Genomic DNA, 14311 nt, shown 5'->3' on the forward strand with positions numbered 1-14311 from the left:
AGTGTTACACATACAGGTTAATTAAAAAAGCTACAGTTTGTGAAATACATTGTCTAGCTACAAGATACAAATCTGGGCTGATTGCCATGGTATCGATTGATGCTCAGCCACTGTAAAAAATTTACAGTTCATTTTCTGATATACAAAACCTCAAGCAAACATTCCCTTTTAAACGTTCAGTAAAGCTCACAGCATTCTACTACAGTTTCATATAGTGTTTTAGTGCAAAAGGAAGTACAAATATAAAAATACTGAGGCTTGAATTAAAAAAAAACCAACCAGAAAACAACAAAAACCCAATCAAGCTGTGGAGTTAGAGATGAGTATCTGCTATCGGTATTCTTCTAAGCTCTACGATCTGGGAGTTAGCCATGCTGCCACCGTCCTGGCTGCCATGACAAGATTCATTATCACTGACGCTGAGACCTGCACCTGAAACAGTGAAACAAAGACAAAAAAAAAAAAAAAAGAATCAGTAAGAATGAAATCCCAACGCAGAAATGGTGATATCATGGCCTGCTCTGCTTTATTCTGATTGTTGAAATGCTTCCCTATCCCACAACGATGCAGCAAGTTTCCTCTTACTAGTCTACCATTCTGAATCCGCAGGTTATAACATTGTCTGATGTTGTTTTGTACCACCCAGATACGCTTTTTCATAATTCCACTGTTAGTCACTTTATTTATCTCAGTGATAAATACAATAGCTATTCAGAGGTTGCCTTGAAATCACAAGAGCATGAATCAAGGCCTGGCTTAGGCTGGCTTCATGGTCTGGCTGTTACAGTCTGGTATTTCCAAGGACTTCTTCATGAAGAATTGATTTTTAATGATAAAATTTCCCTGTTAAACTGCAATTCCAGCTGTTTTAATAGGATTGTAATTTCAACATGAGAAAAGACGCTGACTAAATATTCTTTAAACCCACATTTGGCACAAGCCAGTGTATTGTGTTTTTCTTCTGCTGTGAGAGAATACTAGACTTTGGCTCATGGAAACTTCCAAAACATGTCTGGAAGAGACTTCAGGAGGCCACCTTCTCCAAACTTTTGTTCTGTCAGCTTGTTGTTTCCTTGTTGGTTTTTGGGAAGTTGAGATTTTTTGGGGGGGGGAGGAGGTTTGAGTTGATTAGTGTGAAGATTCATAATCCTGCACTAGTTTTTATGAAGCGTGTATTTTCTTCAGGCCACTTTTTCACAGAATGTCAGTTGTAACTATAAAATTCGGTGCGTTTTCAGTGCCTCTCTTTGAGTTGTGCAGGGAATAAAAAAAAAAACCACCATACATGGGTCTTGTTAGAGTCTAGGGCACCTAGGCTTTAAATTTGTTAAGAATTGCACATCTGTGTATTTTGGTGTGGTGACTTCAAGACACAGTAATTTCAGGCATGGTCTTACAGCCACGTCACTTACAGATAACTAGAGAAGTTACTCATTTTGGGCAGAAGTAGATCTGTAACTACATGCAGTTCAAGGGAGTTGCAAAGGCGTCACATTTGGCTCAAAAAGCCCCGAACGGGGTATGCTGGGAGAGGCATTGATTTGCCTTTTAATACTAAAATATATTTTCAGAAGTTTCTATCAGTTGTACAGTGCATCTCTTATTTCTGCCTCAGCTGACATTCCAGGCTTTGGCTTGTTTGGCAAAAAAGTAGATGAGAGTCATTTACTTTTTTGGAGTTACTTCATCATTTTCTATGCCCCATCTTGTTCCACTTTTACAAAGTTTTTCCATAGCACCCTTCCGTCCACCACTCCCCAAGCAGAAAATTACGGCAAAGGGGGGAGACGTGGGATGCTCATTTGCTGTGGAAAGTCAGGCTGAAACCTTGAATATAGAGCTTGGTTCAGAGAACCTGAGCAGGAGAATCTGCAGGACTAGGTGGGCTTTCCTGCAGAGGTCTGGAAGAAGTCCTGGTAGGCACCAAACTTGGGTGCAGCGGTGGGTGAACCCAGCCCTACTGCATCCAGATAAAAAGTGAATATTTCTGCACCATGATCCTTCTTACTGAACTTGCATTCATTGACATCTGCTAGATGAGTCCCGTTCTGGGGTCTGTATGACCCAGCCCCCTGAGAGACCAGCAGTTACTGTCAGAGTATGACAAGAGTAAAAATCCATCGACGTACAGAGATACCATAATAAAGACAAGAAGATTAGGCTCTGAATCATTAAAGTACTTGTTTATAAGTGTACTGAGATTATCAAACCATACTTGCTGATTGAAATTTATATGCATATTGAACCTTTTCATTGAATCATGGTCCTAATAACTAAAGGCTGCTTGAAAGTCCTAGGGAAAACAGCAATTGCATAAGCAAGTTATTTATTTTTTTCTTATCTCCTCTAAAACTGTTTGTTTTAGAAAGGAAACATGAGTGTAATAGAGAAGATAAATTAGACTGCTGTATTTACCATTTGCGGACGGAAGAACAAAGCAATAACCTTGAAGTAAATAAAATACTTTGAATGGAGAAATAAAACAATAGTTCTTATGTAGCTTCATTAACACAGCAATTTACTTAAAACATTTATTTGGGCTGAAGAGGGTACAAATTTCAAGAAAGGAAAAAATAGATTATTGAAAATATTTAAAATCGTATTATATAAATATGACTGTACTGGGTTCAGATTTCAAGGTGAACACTGGCTGTCAGGGTTAGAAAGATATTTGTCTTACTGGTGGCTATACTGCAATTATTCATTATGGGGTTTCTTAAAGAATTTTGTGCTGGTTAGTACAAAAAAATGGGACACCAGTCTAATATGGTATTACACTATGTATATTCTTAAATGTCATATACATGCATGCTTTGTGCAAAGTAAGAGGAGATTTTTTTTGTTACGGAGATTCTTGCCAGGAACTTGATAAACCAGAGACTGAAGTTGGCTCCTTTGGGTTTACAAGGGCCTTGTCCTGCTGATGATGCAAAGACAAACTATGTAAGAGTTGATCCTTTCTAGGCATGAGAGCTGAAATGTAACCAGGATACCAGCTTACCAAACAGTTGGCAGACTGAGAAGGGAATGACTGCTTACACGATGGAGTTTCATACAGTTCACAGGTCCGGCTTGTTCTCAGATTAGGGCAGAATTTAAACACAATCAGATTCAAAAAAAGTGCCTACTCCCCCAGAGATACTAGAGTTGGATGGCAGGTATGTAGCAGGGAGTATTACACTTTCTCAATTTGTGAATAAACTATTTTAAGAAAAGAAGCAGAAAAACGAGGCCTTTCTTCCTTTCTTGTATCAGAGGACTATCTAGAAGCTGAGAAGTCACAGCTGGCTTCCAGACCCAACGAGACCCCTCCAGTGACATCTACTGGTTGAAGGATTCCATCAGCACGTTCCAACGTGCCCTTGAACACCCGCTGTTAACACCTGCTTGTTCAGATATATCTCAAACTTTCACTAAAACATTTTAAGAGAGATGGCGTTTGCTTTGTAATTACTGTACTCATATCTCTGGGGAGACTTTTTATCTCATAAGCACTTCCACATTGGTTTCTGAATCAATCATGATTTATACTGTATGTGTAAGATGCATTAGATATAGATATGAATAAGCTACCTGAACTAACTTTAACTCTTCTTTCAGGGTTTTGACTTTACAGAAATGACACCAACAGACATCCAGACTTCTACGAATAAAGCTGAGATTGGACTAAAAATACTTCCTGGGTATTACGCCGTCACATTCAACAGCCAACAGATAGCATGTTTGTGAGAAATCACAAAAGAGAAGTGGAGCGAATATGCAAACTGGCTACCCTTCCTCCCTTTTTTTTTTTTTTCTGCAAAGTGAACCCTTCAAAACACAAGTGACGTCAGTTGATAAGGCAGGGCACGGATCTGGCACTTTGCCATCATCTACAATTTATCTGCCCTGTGACAGACAGTCTCCAGGACATTGCACTGGACACCTTGCAGAAGTAGAAATTTCAAATGTTTCCTCTAATTCTGGATGCTCAACATGAGATACTCAAGTCTCAAACCAGGCACCTGCAGTGGTGACTCTGTTTTAAAAAATGCTGACTTTGGAACTTTAGATGTATTAGATCATAAATTACGGGTTGGTTTCTATAGCATCGTTATTGCAATAGCTGCATTTGTGTGGGGTTTTTAACTTACACAGTAGATTTTTCCAGGTATTCTCCATGTAGAATATTTGTTTAGGATTTATCACATATGGCTTTATTGAGAGCAAAAATACACTGAGATGTGGATGCAGCAATTTCCTCCATTGATGCTGTCTGATATATATTTGGAAAATACCATGTGCTAGGCTGGTATTCTCCGCTCTAACCTTTTAACATCTTCTCAAACAACTTCCTGCAGGGGTGGGTCACCAAGTCAGTACTGGATGGGTTTGGGCCACTCTCAAAGGTTTTGCTGTGTTTTGCATTCACGTCTCACCCAAAAGAATTAACTGGTTCAGTTTTGTGCATCACAGAAGGAGAAGGACAAGAGTATTTGTAGGAGATGGGAACAGGGACAGAAGATCAGGGATCAGTAAAGCCATCGTGCATTTATGGGATTTATGCTTTACAGCAAAGCTAATAAACAGCTTGCTGCTTTGAGACAGATTCCATCTACTTTTATTCAGTTGGCTCCTCTTTTAACTCTCCAGCCCTTACCAGAGTAGAAGTCCTAGGGAATTCTATGACATTGTGCTATAGCGTTAATGACAGTATCATATGACTCCATGACAATCTGGAAGGCAATGGTCTTAATAAATTGTCTATCAATATAAACCTTGTACAAGAAATCAGAGGAAAAAGTCCAAAATGACAGCACTTTTAAAGTTAATTAGTGCAATTAATTAGTAAATAATTGTCCCTCAATAGAAGCTAAACCTTTGATTCATTATAAATTAAATATAATAAAATATATAATTTAAGCCAAATTCTTGAACCTTTTTTTTTTTAAAAAAAAAGGTTTTAGCACATATTAATAGGCAGGACATGTCCCTAAATTATTTTTCCTATCATGATTGTTCTATAATTTCCTTCACACAAATTGCCTTAGAGCTGGCTGGCCTTCCAAAAGGTTCCCACAGCATCAGAGATGAGGTGACATAGTCGGCATAGTGAATCCTAGCTATATATTTCTGTATGGACATGAACATGTTTGATGGAAAGGAGGAATTAATTGATAAGACACTCAGAGACCATGGCTTTATGATGTAAGAAGTCCAGCTTTTGGATTTCTTGCACGAAACAAAAAAATTCTATGGCCATGTGATGCAAAGCTTGTATAAAGGTAATAAAAGCTGGCTAAGAAACATTGTTGTCCACTTAATTTGCTATAAATGCAGTTGTATGCCTTCATCTGGCCCAGTCCGTATTTCAGGTTAATCTGTAATTAGGCCCAGCATTAATGATTACGGAACCAAGGGCTAAGTGCATAGTTCTGTGACACATTTCTTTAGCAATAAGGCCAAGTGTGCCAACGCACCTATTTGTGGAGCTGCACTACAAACTGCAAATTACTAAACAGTTGCAGGTTAAAGAATAAAGTTGTGCTGTGGGGATTTGTTTGATTTTTTTTTTTTTTTAACCTCTCCACGGCTGAGAGCGGCCAGCTGAAGTGCGAGGCTGGGGCAGGAGGACAGGAATGAGATTTTAGCTTTGCTGCGATTATACCCTGATTCTCGCTGATTCTTGGCTGCCACATTAAACCTTGTGGCTACAGACAGTGTGCATAAATTAAAGTAACCTTCAGACAGCTCCAAACCACATGAGCAGCAAGGACAGACGAAGTGCAAAGAGGCATGAAGACATTTTTACATAGTCCTCTCCTAATCAGCTGATCCTCAACCAACATTCAGAGTAGGAGCTAATATTTTAGCACAGCTGAGGCTGCGTTTGGTTATAGATTGACAGTTTTAGGGAATGACAGATAATGGAGCTTGCTGTTCCTTCTTATCAGAGGTGAAGCTCAAGCAATAATAAAGCAGGCATTTGTATTCTACCTCTACACCTAAAAGCCACACCTCTGAGGCTGGGAGTGATAAAAACAGCTAATGTGGTGCACAGCACCTTTTCCCAGCTCTCCCAGAATCTTATCTGCTTGAGATAAGGAATTCTCAACCTACTGAAATAAAGCTTCATCTAAAAAGATATGAGATGCACTGCGACAGATAAGACCAAGGCAGCAAACAGGCATCTCAGCTGCCCATACGTTTTAGTCTGTTTAGAGAAGAGGTGCTGGTCTTCTAGTTGCTGATGCCTTCTGCTTTCTTGGAGATGGGAGTGATGCTCAAAGGGCATCAAACCGATGCGGAGTGGCAAAGGGAGAGGGGAGAGAAGGGGAGAGAAAAGAGAGGAAGAGGGAGAGGAAGAGGGAGAGAAGTCTTTAACCTGAGTCGTTGCGGTTTCATGTGAGTATGAGCAATGATGTAAGAGAGGAAGAAGAAACGTGCTGGTCAGAGGGACCAGGAGACAGGCTCTTTTCAGTGCCTGTTAGCTTAAGTGTATCATAAAACCCCCACCAGACCACAGCTCAGTGAATACTTTAACAGCATAAACCCTTACCACCAAACAGAGAAGTCCCACTTTCCATCACCTCCTCTCCCCTGTTATTCCTACCATGTGGTTCTCTCCCTCATGCCATCAGGAGCACCTTGACTCCTTGGCCATGCACTGAAGTGGACTGGAGAGCAGGGCTGAATGAGAACAATAAAACAGCTATGATTTTTAATTACAGAAGAGCTCATGTGTTTTAGTTTAAGGTATGTGTTGAGCTACAGATTGTATCTAAGGCAATAGCTGATAAACATTTACTTTGGTGGTTAAAGCTCCTCTAACCTCAACACGGTTTCTTCAGTTTGGCTTGTTCAAACATTGTGTGTGGGGCTGGAACCAGATGAGACAACTGGTTTGACTTAGAAATCATCTTTTTTTGCACCTGTAATGTTGCTGAGGACACAGTTTAGGCACCCGAATAAGCACTGGGGTAAAACGGTCAGGTACTACTTGAATCAGTAATGCAAACAACAATATTTTTCTCCAACTGTGGCCTGAGGTCTCTGGTTCAAATCACATTAATACAAAAGGCTCATAAGAAAAAATGATAATAAAATGTTAATAAAGAAGACAGTAATAAAATTTAGGCAAAATAATAAAAAGCTGGTTCTAGACCTACTTCCTTTAGAAGGACTGAAAACAAATTAACCAAAGATGGAGCTTAAAGATTTATTAAAAAATCACTAATTGCTAAAGCTGTGGTGAATTATATTAACCATGAGTTTTAACCACTGTCATTGCCTAGATTGTTCTCCATGACTTAAGACTCAATCTTCCACAGTGCGTAGAGTTTACTGCAGAAAATAAGCCAACTGATGTCAACTGAGCTGCTTAAGCAGTAAACACTGCGTGCGATGGTAGGAGTGTAAGATGTGAATGGCTTCATATCTTATTACCTGGCTATGAATTACCTGGCTTCCTTCAAAATATTCAGAAAAAGAGTAGAAGCTACTTTCTTAGGTACTTAAGAAAGAGGTTTGGAACTGTAAGCTTGCGCACCAAGATTTGAAAGTCTTGCCTAAAATCTTTAACTGCATAAAAAAAATTCGGAGTAGTCTGCAAAATGTCCAGGAAAATTAATAGGTACAGTACAGATTTTGTGACAATCTTCATAAAAATTTGTATTTCTTAGCACTAGGCCAGTTATTAATCATCCATTTTCCACAATGGAAATTGGCTTAGGAGATAAAGCATTAGGAATATATTGAATAAAGCTGCCCCTTCTTTAGCAGCTTTCCCAGTCTTCTAGCCAGTTTGTCTGTTTTCCTTGGTGTCACTGAAGGGAACAAACTCCTGAAATTATCGGTGCCAGAGCACATAACTTCTTAATGTCACCGGTACCCCACTGTTGTCTCTTGCAAGGGTCAAGGGTATCCCCAAAGATTACTCAGGTGACCTCCTACTACCAAGCTAGTCCATTTGTATTTCACCTGGTGCCTCGAAGAGGTGGGCTTGGGTTAGCATCTGCCAGGTCGTATCAGGTGGTACTCCTTTGCCTTAGTGGTCACCTTACCAGACATTCCCATGTTGACTGATCTTTGAATCAGGTTTCACTTCATTTCTTCCACCTGTGGCCACATCTGGCTATCCATTTATATCCTCATTTGAATAACCTGAATAACCTGAAGCCTCATTGGTGGAGTGAGTGAGAAGGCAGAAAAACAATACATAACAAAGCCAGGGATTCTGAAGACTTGAACTCTAATGCCAGTGAGAAGAATCTGATTACAAATGTTGTGTTTTGCCGGTGTAGTTTTTGACACCTAGAGTGGCCTCCTCTGCTTCTGTGCTCCAGCAGCATGGTGAGCTCATTACAACTGGATCTTGTGTTTGGGCAGAAATCTATTGAGTTTATTTTTCCAGTGTACGCCATTTTTCAGGTCCAAATGTATTTTACATCACAGAATCATAGAATCATAGAATGGTTAGGGCTGGAAGGGACCTTCAAAGGTCATCTAGTCCAACCCCCCTGCAAGGAACAGGGATATCTCCAACTAGATCAGGTTGCTCAGGGCCTCGTCCAACCTGGCCTTGAATGTCTCCAGGGATGGAGCATTCACCACCTCTCTGGGCAACCTGTTCCAGTGTTCTACAACTCTCATGGTAAAAAACTTTTTCCTAATATCCAATCTGAATCTACCTCCCGCTATTTTAAAACCATTACCCCTTGTCCTATCACAACTGGCCCTCCTGAATAGCCTCTCCCCATCTTTCTTGTAGTCCCCCTTGAGGTACTGGAAGACTGCTATAAGGTCACCCCGGAGCCTCCTCTTCTCCAGGCTCAACAGCCCCAACTCTTTCAGCCTGTCCTCATAGGAAAGGTGCTCCAGCCCTCTTATCATCTTCGTGTCCCTCCTCTGGACCCTCTCCAACTGGTCCATGTCCTTCTTATGTTGGGGGCTCCAGAACTGGACGCAGTACTCCAGGTGAGGTCTCACGAGGGCAGAGTAGAGGGGGAGAATGACCTCTCTCGACCTGCTGGCCACGCTCCTCTTGATGCAGCCCAGGACGCGGTTGGCCTTCTGGGCCGCAAGAGCACATTGCCGGCTCATATTGAGCTTCTCGTCCACCAGTACTCCCAAGTCCTTCTCCTCAGGGCTGCTCTCGATCCAATCACCACCCAGTCTGTATTTATGCCTGGGATTGCCACGACCCAGATGTAGGACCTTGCATTTGGCCTGGTTAAACTTCATGAGGTTGGTACGGGCCCACCTCTCCAGCCTGTCAAGGTCCCTCTGGATGGCATCCCTCCCTTCCAGCGTGTCGACGGCACCACACAGCTTGGTGTCATCAGCGATCTTGCTGAGGGTGCACTCCATGCCACTGTCCATGTCACCGACAAAGATGTTGAAGAGGGCCGGGCCCAACAAGGACCCCTGAGGGACGCCACTCGTGACCGGTCTCCACTTGGACATCGAGCCGTTGACCACTACTCTCTGAGTGCGGCCAGAATCATAGAATGGTTCTATGATATAAAGATCATTGAGTTCCAACTCCCCTGCCATGGGCAGGGACACCCTCTGCTACACCAGGTTGCTCAAAGCCTCATCCAACCTGGTCTTGAACACTTCCAGGGATGGGGCAGCCACAGCTTCTCTGGGCAACCTGTTCCTGTGCCTCACCACCCTCAGAAGGAAGAATTTCTTCCTTATACCTAATCAAAATCTCCTTCTTTCAGTTTAAAGCCATTGCCCCTTGTCCTGTCACTACATGCCCCTGTAAAAGTCCCTCTCCAGCTTTCTTGTAGCCCCTTTAGGTACTGGAAGGCTGCTAGAAGGTCTCCCTGGAGCCTTTTTCAGGCTGAACAACCCCAACTCTCTCAGCCTGTCTCAATAGCAGAGGTGCTCTAGCCTTTGCATCATCTTCGTGGTCCTCGTCTGGACTTGCTCCAACAGCTTTAATGTCCTTCTGATGTTGTGTGACCCAGAGCTGAATGAAGCACTGCAGGTGGGGTCTGCTTCTTTGGATGCAGCCCAGGACATGGTTGGCTTTCTGGGCTGCCAGCGCACATTGCCGACTCATGGTGAGCTTCTCATCAACCAACACCACAGAATCACAGAATCACAGAATGTAAGGGACTGGAAGGAATCTCAAAGGATCATCTAGTCCAATCCCCCTGCCAAAGCAGGACCATCTAGATCAGATCACACAAGAACGCATCCAAGTGGGTTTTGAACATCTCCAGAGAAGGAAACTTCACAACCTCTCTGGGCAGCCTGTTCCAGTGTTCTGTTACCCTTACTGGGAAGAACTTCTTCCTCATGTTTAAGCGGAAACTCCTATGTTCCAGCTTATATCCATTTCCCCTTGTCCTATCATTGGATGCCACTGAGAAGAGCCTGGCTCCATCCTCATGACAGTCACCCTTTACATATTTATACACATTAATGAGGTCCCCCCTCAGTCTCCTCTTCTCCAAGCTAAAGAGACTCTGCTCCTTCAGCCTTTCCTCATAAGGGAGATGCTCCACACCCTAAATCATCTTTGTGGCTCTGCGCTAGACTCTCTCAAGCAGTTCCTTGTCCTTCTTGAACTGAGGGGCCCAGAACTGGACACAATATTCCAGATGCGGCCTCACCAGGGCAGAGTAGAGGGGGAGGAGAACCCCTCTCCACCTACTAACCACACCCCTTCTCATACACCCCAGGATGCCATTGGCCTTCTTGGCCACAAGGGCACATTGCTGGCTCATGGTCATCCTGCTGTCCACCACGACCCCCAGGTCCCTTTCTGCTGTGATGTTCCCCAACAGTTCAGTCCCCAATTTGTACTGGTACATGGGGTTGTCCTTACCCAGATGCAAGACTCTACACTTGCCCTTGTTGTATTTCATTAAATTTCTCCCCGCCCAACTCTCCATCCTGTCCAGGTCTCTCTGAATGGCAGCACGGCCTTCTGTGTGTCAGTCACTCCTCTCACTTTAGTGTCATCAGCAAACTTGCTGACCATGCACTCTATTCCCTCATCCAAGTCATTGATGAATATGTTGAACAATACTGGTCCCAGTACCGACTCTTGAGGGACTCCACTGGATAAAGGCCTCCAACTGGACTCTGTCCCATTGACCACTGTTCTCTGGCTTCTATCCTTCAGCCAGTTCACAATCCACCTCACTATCTGATCACCCAGACCACACTTCCTCAGTTTAGCTGTGAGGATGCCGTGGGAGAATGTGTCAAATCATAGAATCATAGAATGGTTAGGGTTGGAAGAGACCTTAAAGATCATCTAGTTCCAACCTGCCTGCCATGGGCAGAGAAATCCTCCACTACACCAGGTTGCCCAAAGTCTCATCCAACCTGGCCTTGAACACTTCCAGGGATGGGGCATCCACAACTTCTCTGGGCAACCTGTTCACCACCCTCAATGTAAAAAATTTCTTCCTTATACCTAATCGAAATCTCCCCTCTTTCAGTTTAAATCCATTGCCCCTTGTCCTATATCTACACGCCCTTGTAAAAAGTCCCTCTCCAGCTTTCCTGTAGGCCCCCTTTAGGTACTGGAAAGCTGCTATAAGATCACCCTGGAGCCTTCTCTTCTCGAGAAGGTAGCTCCATGTCCTTCTTATATTGGGGACTCCAGAGCTGGTAAATGCTTTACTGAAGTCAAGACAGACCACATCCACTGCTCTACCATCATCCACCCACTGGGTGATATCCTCATAAAAGGCTATCAGGTTTGTCAAGCACGACTTCCCCTTAGTGAAGCCATGTTGACTGCCCCTAATGACCCTCTTATCCTTGATATGCCTAGAGACAGCACCTAGGATAGGTTGTTCCATTATCTTTCCAGGGATGGAGGTGAGGCTGACCGGTCTATAGTTATCTGCGTCTTCTTTCTTGCCCCTTTTGAAGACTGCAGTGACATTTGCTTTCCTCCAGTCCTCAGGCACATCTCCCGTTCCACATGATTTATCAAAGATGATGGCGAGTGGTCCGGCAATGACATCCACCAGCTCCCTCAGCACCCGCAGGTGCATCACATCAGGACTCATGGATTTATGGATGTCCAGGTTGCTTAACTGGTCCCTAACCAAGTCCTCATCAACCAGGGTAGACTCCTACTCTATCCTGACTTCCTCAGGAGCCTCAGGGTTCCGGGGCTCATCAGGATAGCCTCCAGCAGTATAGACTGAGGCAAAGAAGGTATTCAGTAACCCTGCCTTCTTCTTATCCTCTGTCACCAGGGCACCCTCCTCATTCACCAGTGGGCCTACATTGCCTCTAGTGTTAGTTTTATCTGCAATGTATTTGAAGAAGCCCTTTCTGTTGTCCTTGACCTTTCTTGCAAGGTTTAATTCCAAGAAGGTCTTAGCTTTCCTAAGTGCCTTCCTATATCCTCTGACAGCAGACCTATATTCCTCCCAAGTGGCCTGCCCCTCCTTCCATGATCTGTACTCTCTTTTTCCACTTGAGTTTGCCCAACAGTTCCCCATTTAACCATGCAGGTCTCTTGGTACCCTTTCTTGACTTCCTACCTGTTGGGATGCACCAGTCTTGAGCTCGGAAGAAGAGGTCCTTGAAGGCTAACCAACTATCTTGGGCCCCTTTACCTTCTAGTACTCTGTCCCATGGGATATTTCCTAGCAGTTGTTTGAAAAGATCAACGTTGGCCCTACTGAAGTCCAGGGTTCTAATTCTGCTAGGTATTGTCTTCCTGCCACATGAGATCCCGAACTCCACCATTTCATAGTCACTACAACCAAGGCTACCCTTGACCTTCAGCGCTTCAACCAGACCCTCCACTTGTCACTGGCCTCCACTTGGACATTGAACTGTTGACCACAACTCTTTGAGTGCGACCATCCAGACAATTCCTTATCCACTGAGTGGTCCATCCGTCAAATCCATGTCTTTCCAGTTTAGAGACAAGGATGTTGTGTGGGGCAGTATCAAATGCTTTGGACAAGCTCAGGTAGATGATGTCAGTTGCTCTTCTGTTATCCACCAAAACTGTGTAGAAAGCCACCAAATTAGTGAGGCACGATTTGCTCTCAGTAAAGCCATGTTGGCTGTCGCCAGTCACCTTCTTATTTTCCATGTGCCTTAGCACAGTTGCCAGTAGGATCTGCTCCGTGATCTCACCAGGCACAGAGGTGAGACTGATTGGCCTGTAATTCCATGGGTATTCCTTTTTAAAATATCAGGGTTATGTTTCCCCTTTTCCAGTCAGTGAGAACTTCACTAGACTGCCATGACTTCATAAACATGATGGATAGTACATACAAAATATATATATTTTTGAAAAAATATATAACACATAAGTATTAAAATATAATATAATATAAAAAGAACATTAAATATCTATATTGGATAAAATATAAATATTTGTCTTACATTAATTGGAATCATCAATATTTATGAAGTTACGCTGTTTCTCCCACATATATATATAAAATAAAGATAGACATTATATATACTCTATAAATCAATTTAAAAAGGGAAAGAAGAGAAGATAAGACAGCCCATGACTAGAGGAAGCAATTAGCCATTTAAACACTTGTGAAAAAATGTCAGAGCCTCCAATCTGTTGCTACTTTCTGTAGGTCTGCTTATCGTCGTGACTCAAACCATATTTTTGCAGACTCCTTCTCTGTTATTTTAGTTAGCCTGCACAATATTTTTAATGCATTAGCAGTCCAAGGCAAAACAATTTTACTTCAGATTTTCACTGGCAATCAGATTATATTAACAGATCTCATTAGCTGGATCTCATGGAATGGTGACACCATTAGGGTGAAGAACAACATAACAAAAAGAGAAGAATCACTCACCAGTCTTTAAAGCAAATATTAGGTCATCAAATTCCTGTGATTCCTCATCAGCAACCAATGAGCTGGTACTAAATCCCCCAGAAGGGTGGAAAACATTGCCATTTTGAGGACTCTGCTTAAAGGGAGCACTAGCTTGACTAGCAGGCTGCAAGGATGCCCTCTCCCAGTCCGCAGGCACCTGGAAAAGACAGAAATGCAGTAATCATCAAAGCTGTAGTATAGAAACTGGAAACTATGACCAGAGCCAAACTCAAGACCAAGAAACTTTGGAACCAGCTATTCTGTCACTTCTATAGTGAACCGGATAGCCTTTTTAAAAATAAATAAATAAATACATAAATAAATGCATATATATATATGATTTGATTACAAATCATTTTGCCTTGTGTTTATTATACCTGTTCCAGTCATCTCAAAAAGTTGAAAAAATATTGCTATTTCTGAACATTGGCCCCTTGTATGGAGAACTTTAAATTAAAGCACTGAAAGGTTCCAGCTCAGTCGTCTCT

General features: G+C 42.7%; 1 protein-coding gene across 1 annotated transcript in view; it reads right to left on the reverse strand.

Annotated features, from left to right (window-relative positions):
* Positions 1 to 313: 313 nt before the first annotated feature.
* The window catches only part of ADGRV1 (adhesion G protein-coupled receptor V1), a 306160-nt gene continuing 292162 nt past the window's right edge, over positions 314 to 14311 (reverse strand). The window contains exons 90-91 of the mRNA XM_086628926.1: positions 13803 to 13980; positions 314 to 432 (exon numbers count right to left, since the gene is read on the reverse strand). Of these exons, the coding sequence (XP_086485052.1) occupies positions 314 to 432; positions 13803 to 13980 (297 nt within the window). The remainder of the gene's footprint in view (positions 433 to 13802; positions 13981 to 14311) is intronic.

The sequence above is a fragment of the Tauraco erythrolophus genome, chromosome Z, assembly GCF_009769465.1.
Source record: "Tauraco erythrolophus isolate bTauEry1 chromosome Z, bTauEry1.pri, whole genome shotgun sequence".
Lineage (NCBI taxonomy): Eukaryota > Metazoa > Chordata > Aves > Musophagiformes > Musophagidae > Tauraco > Tauraco erythrolophus.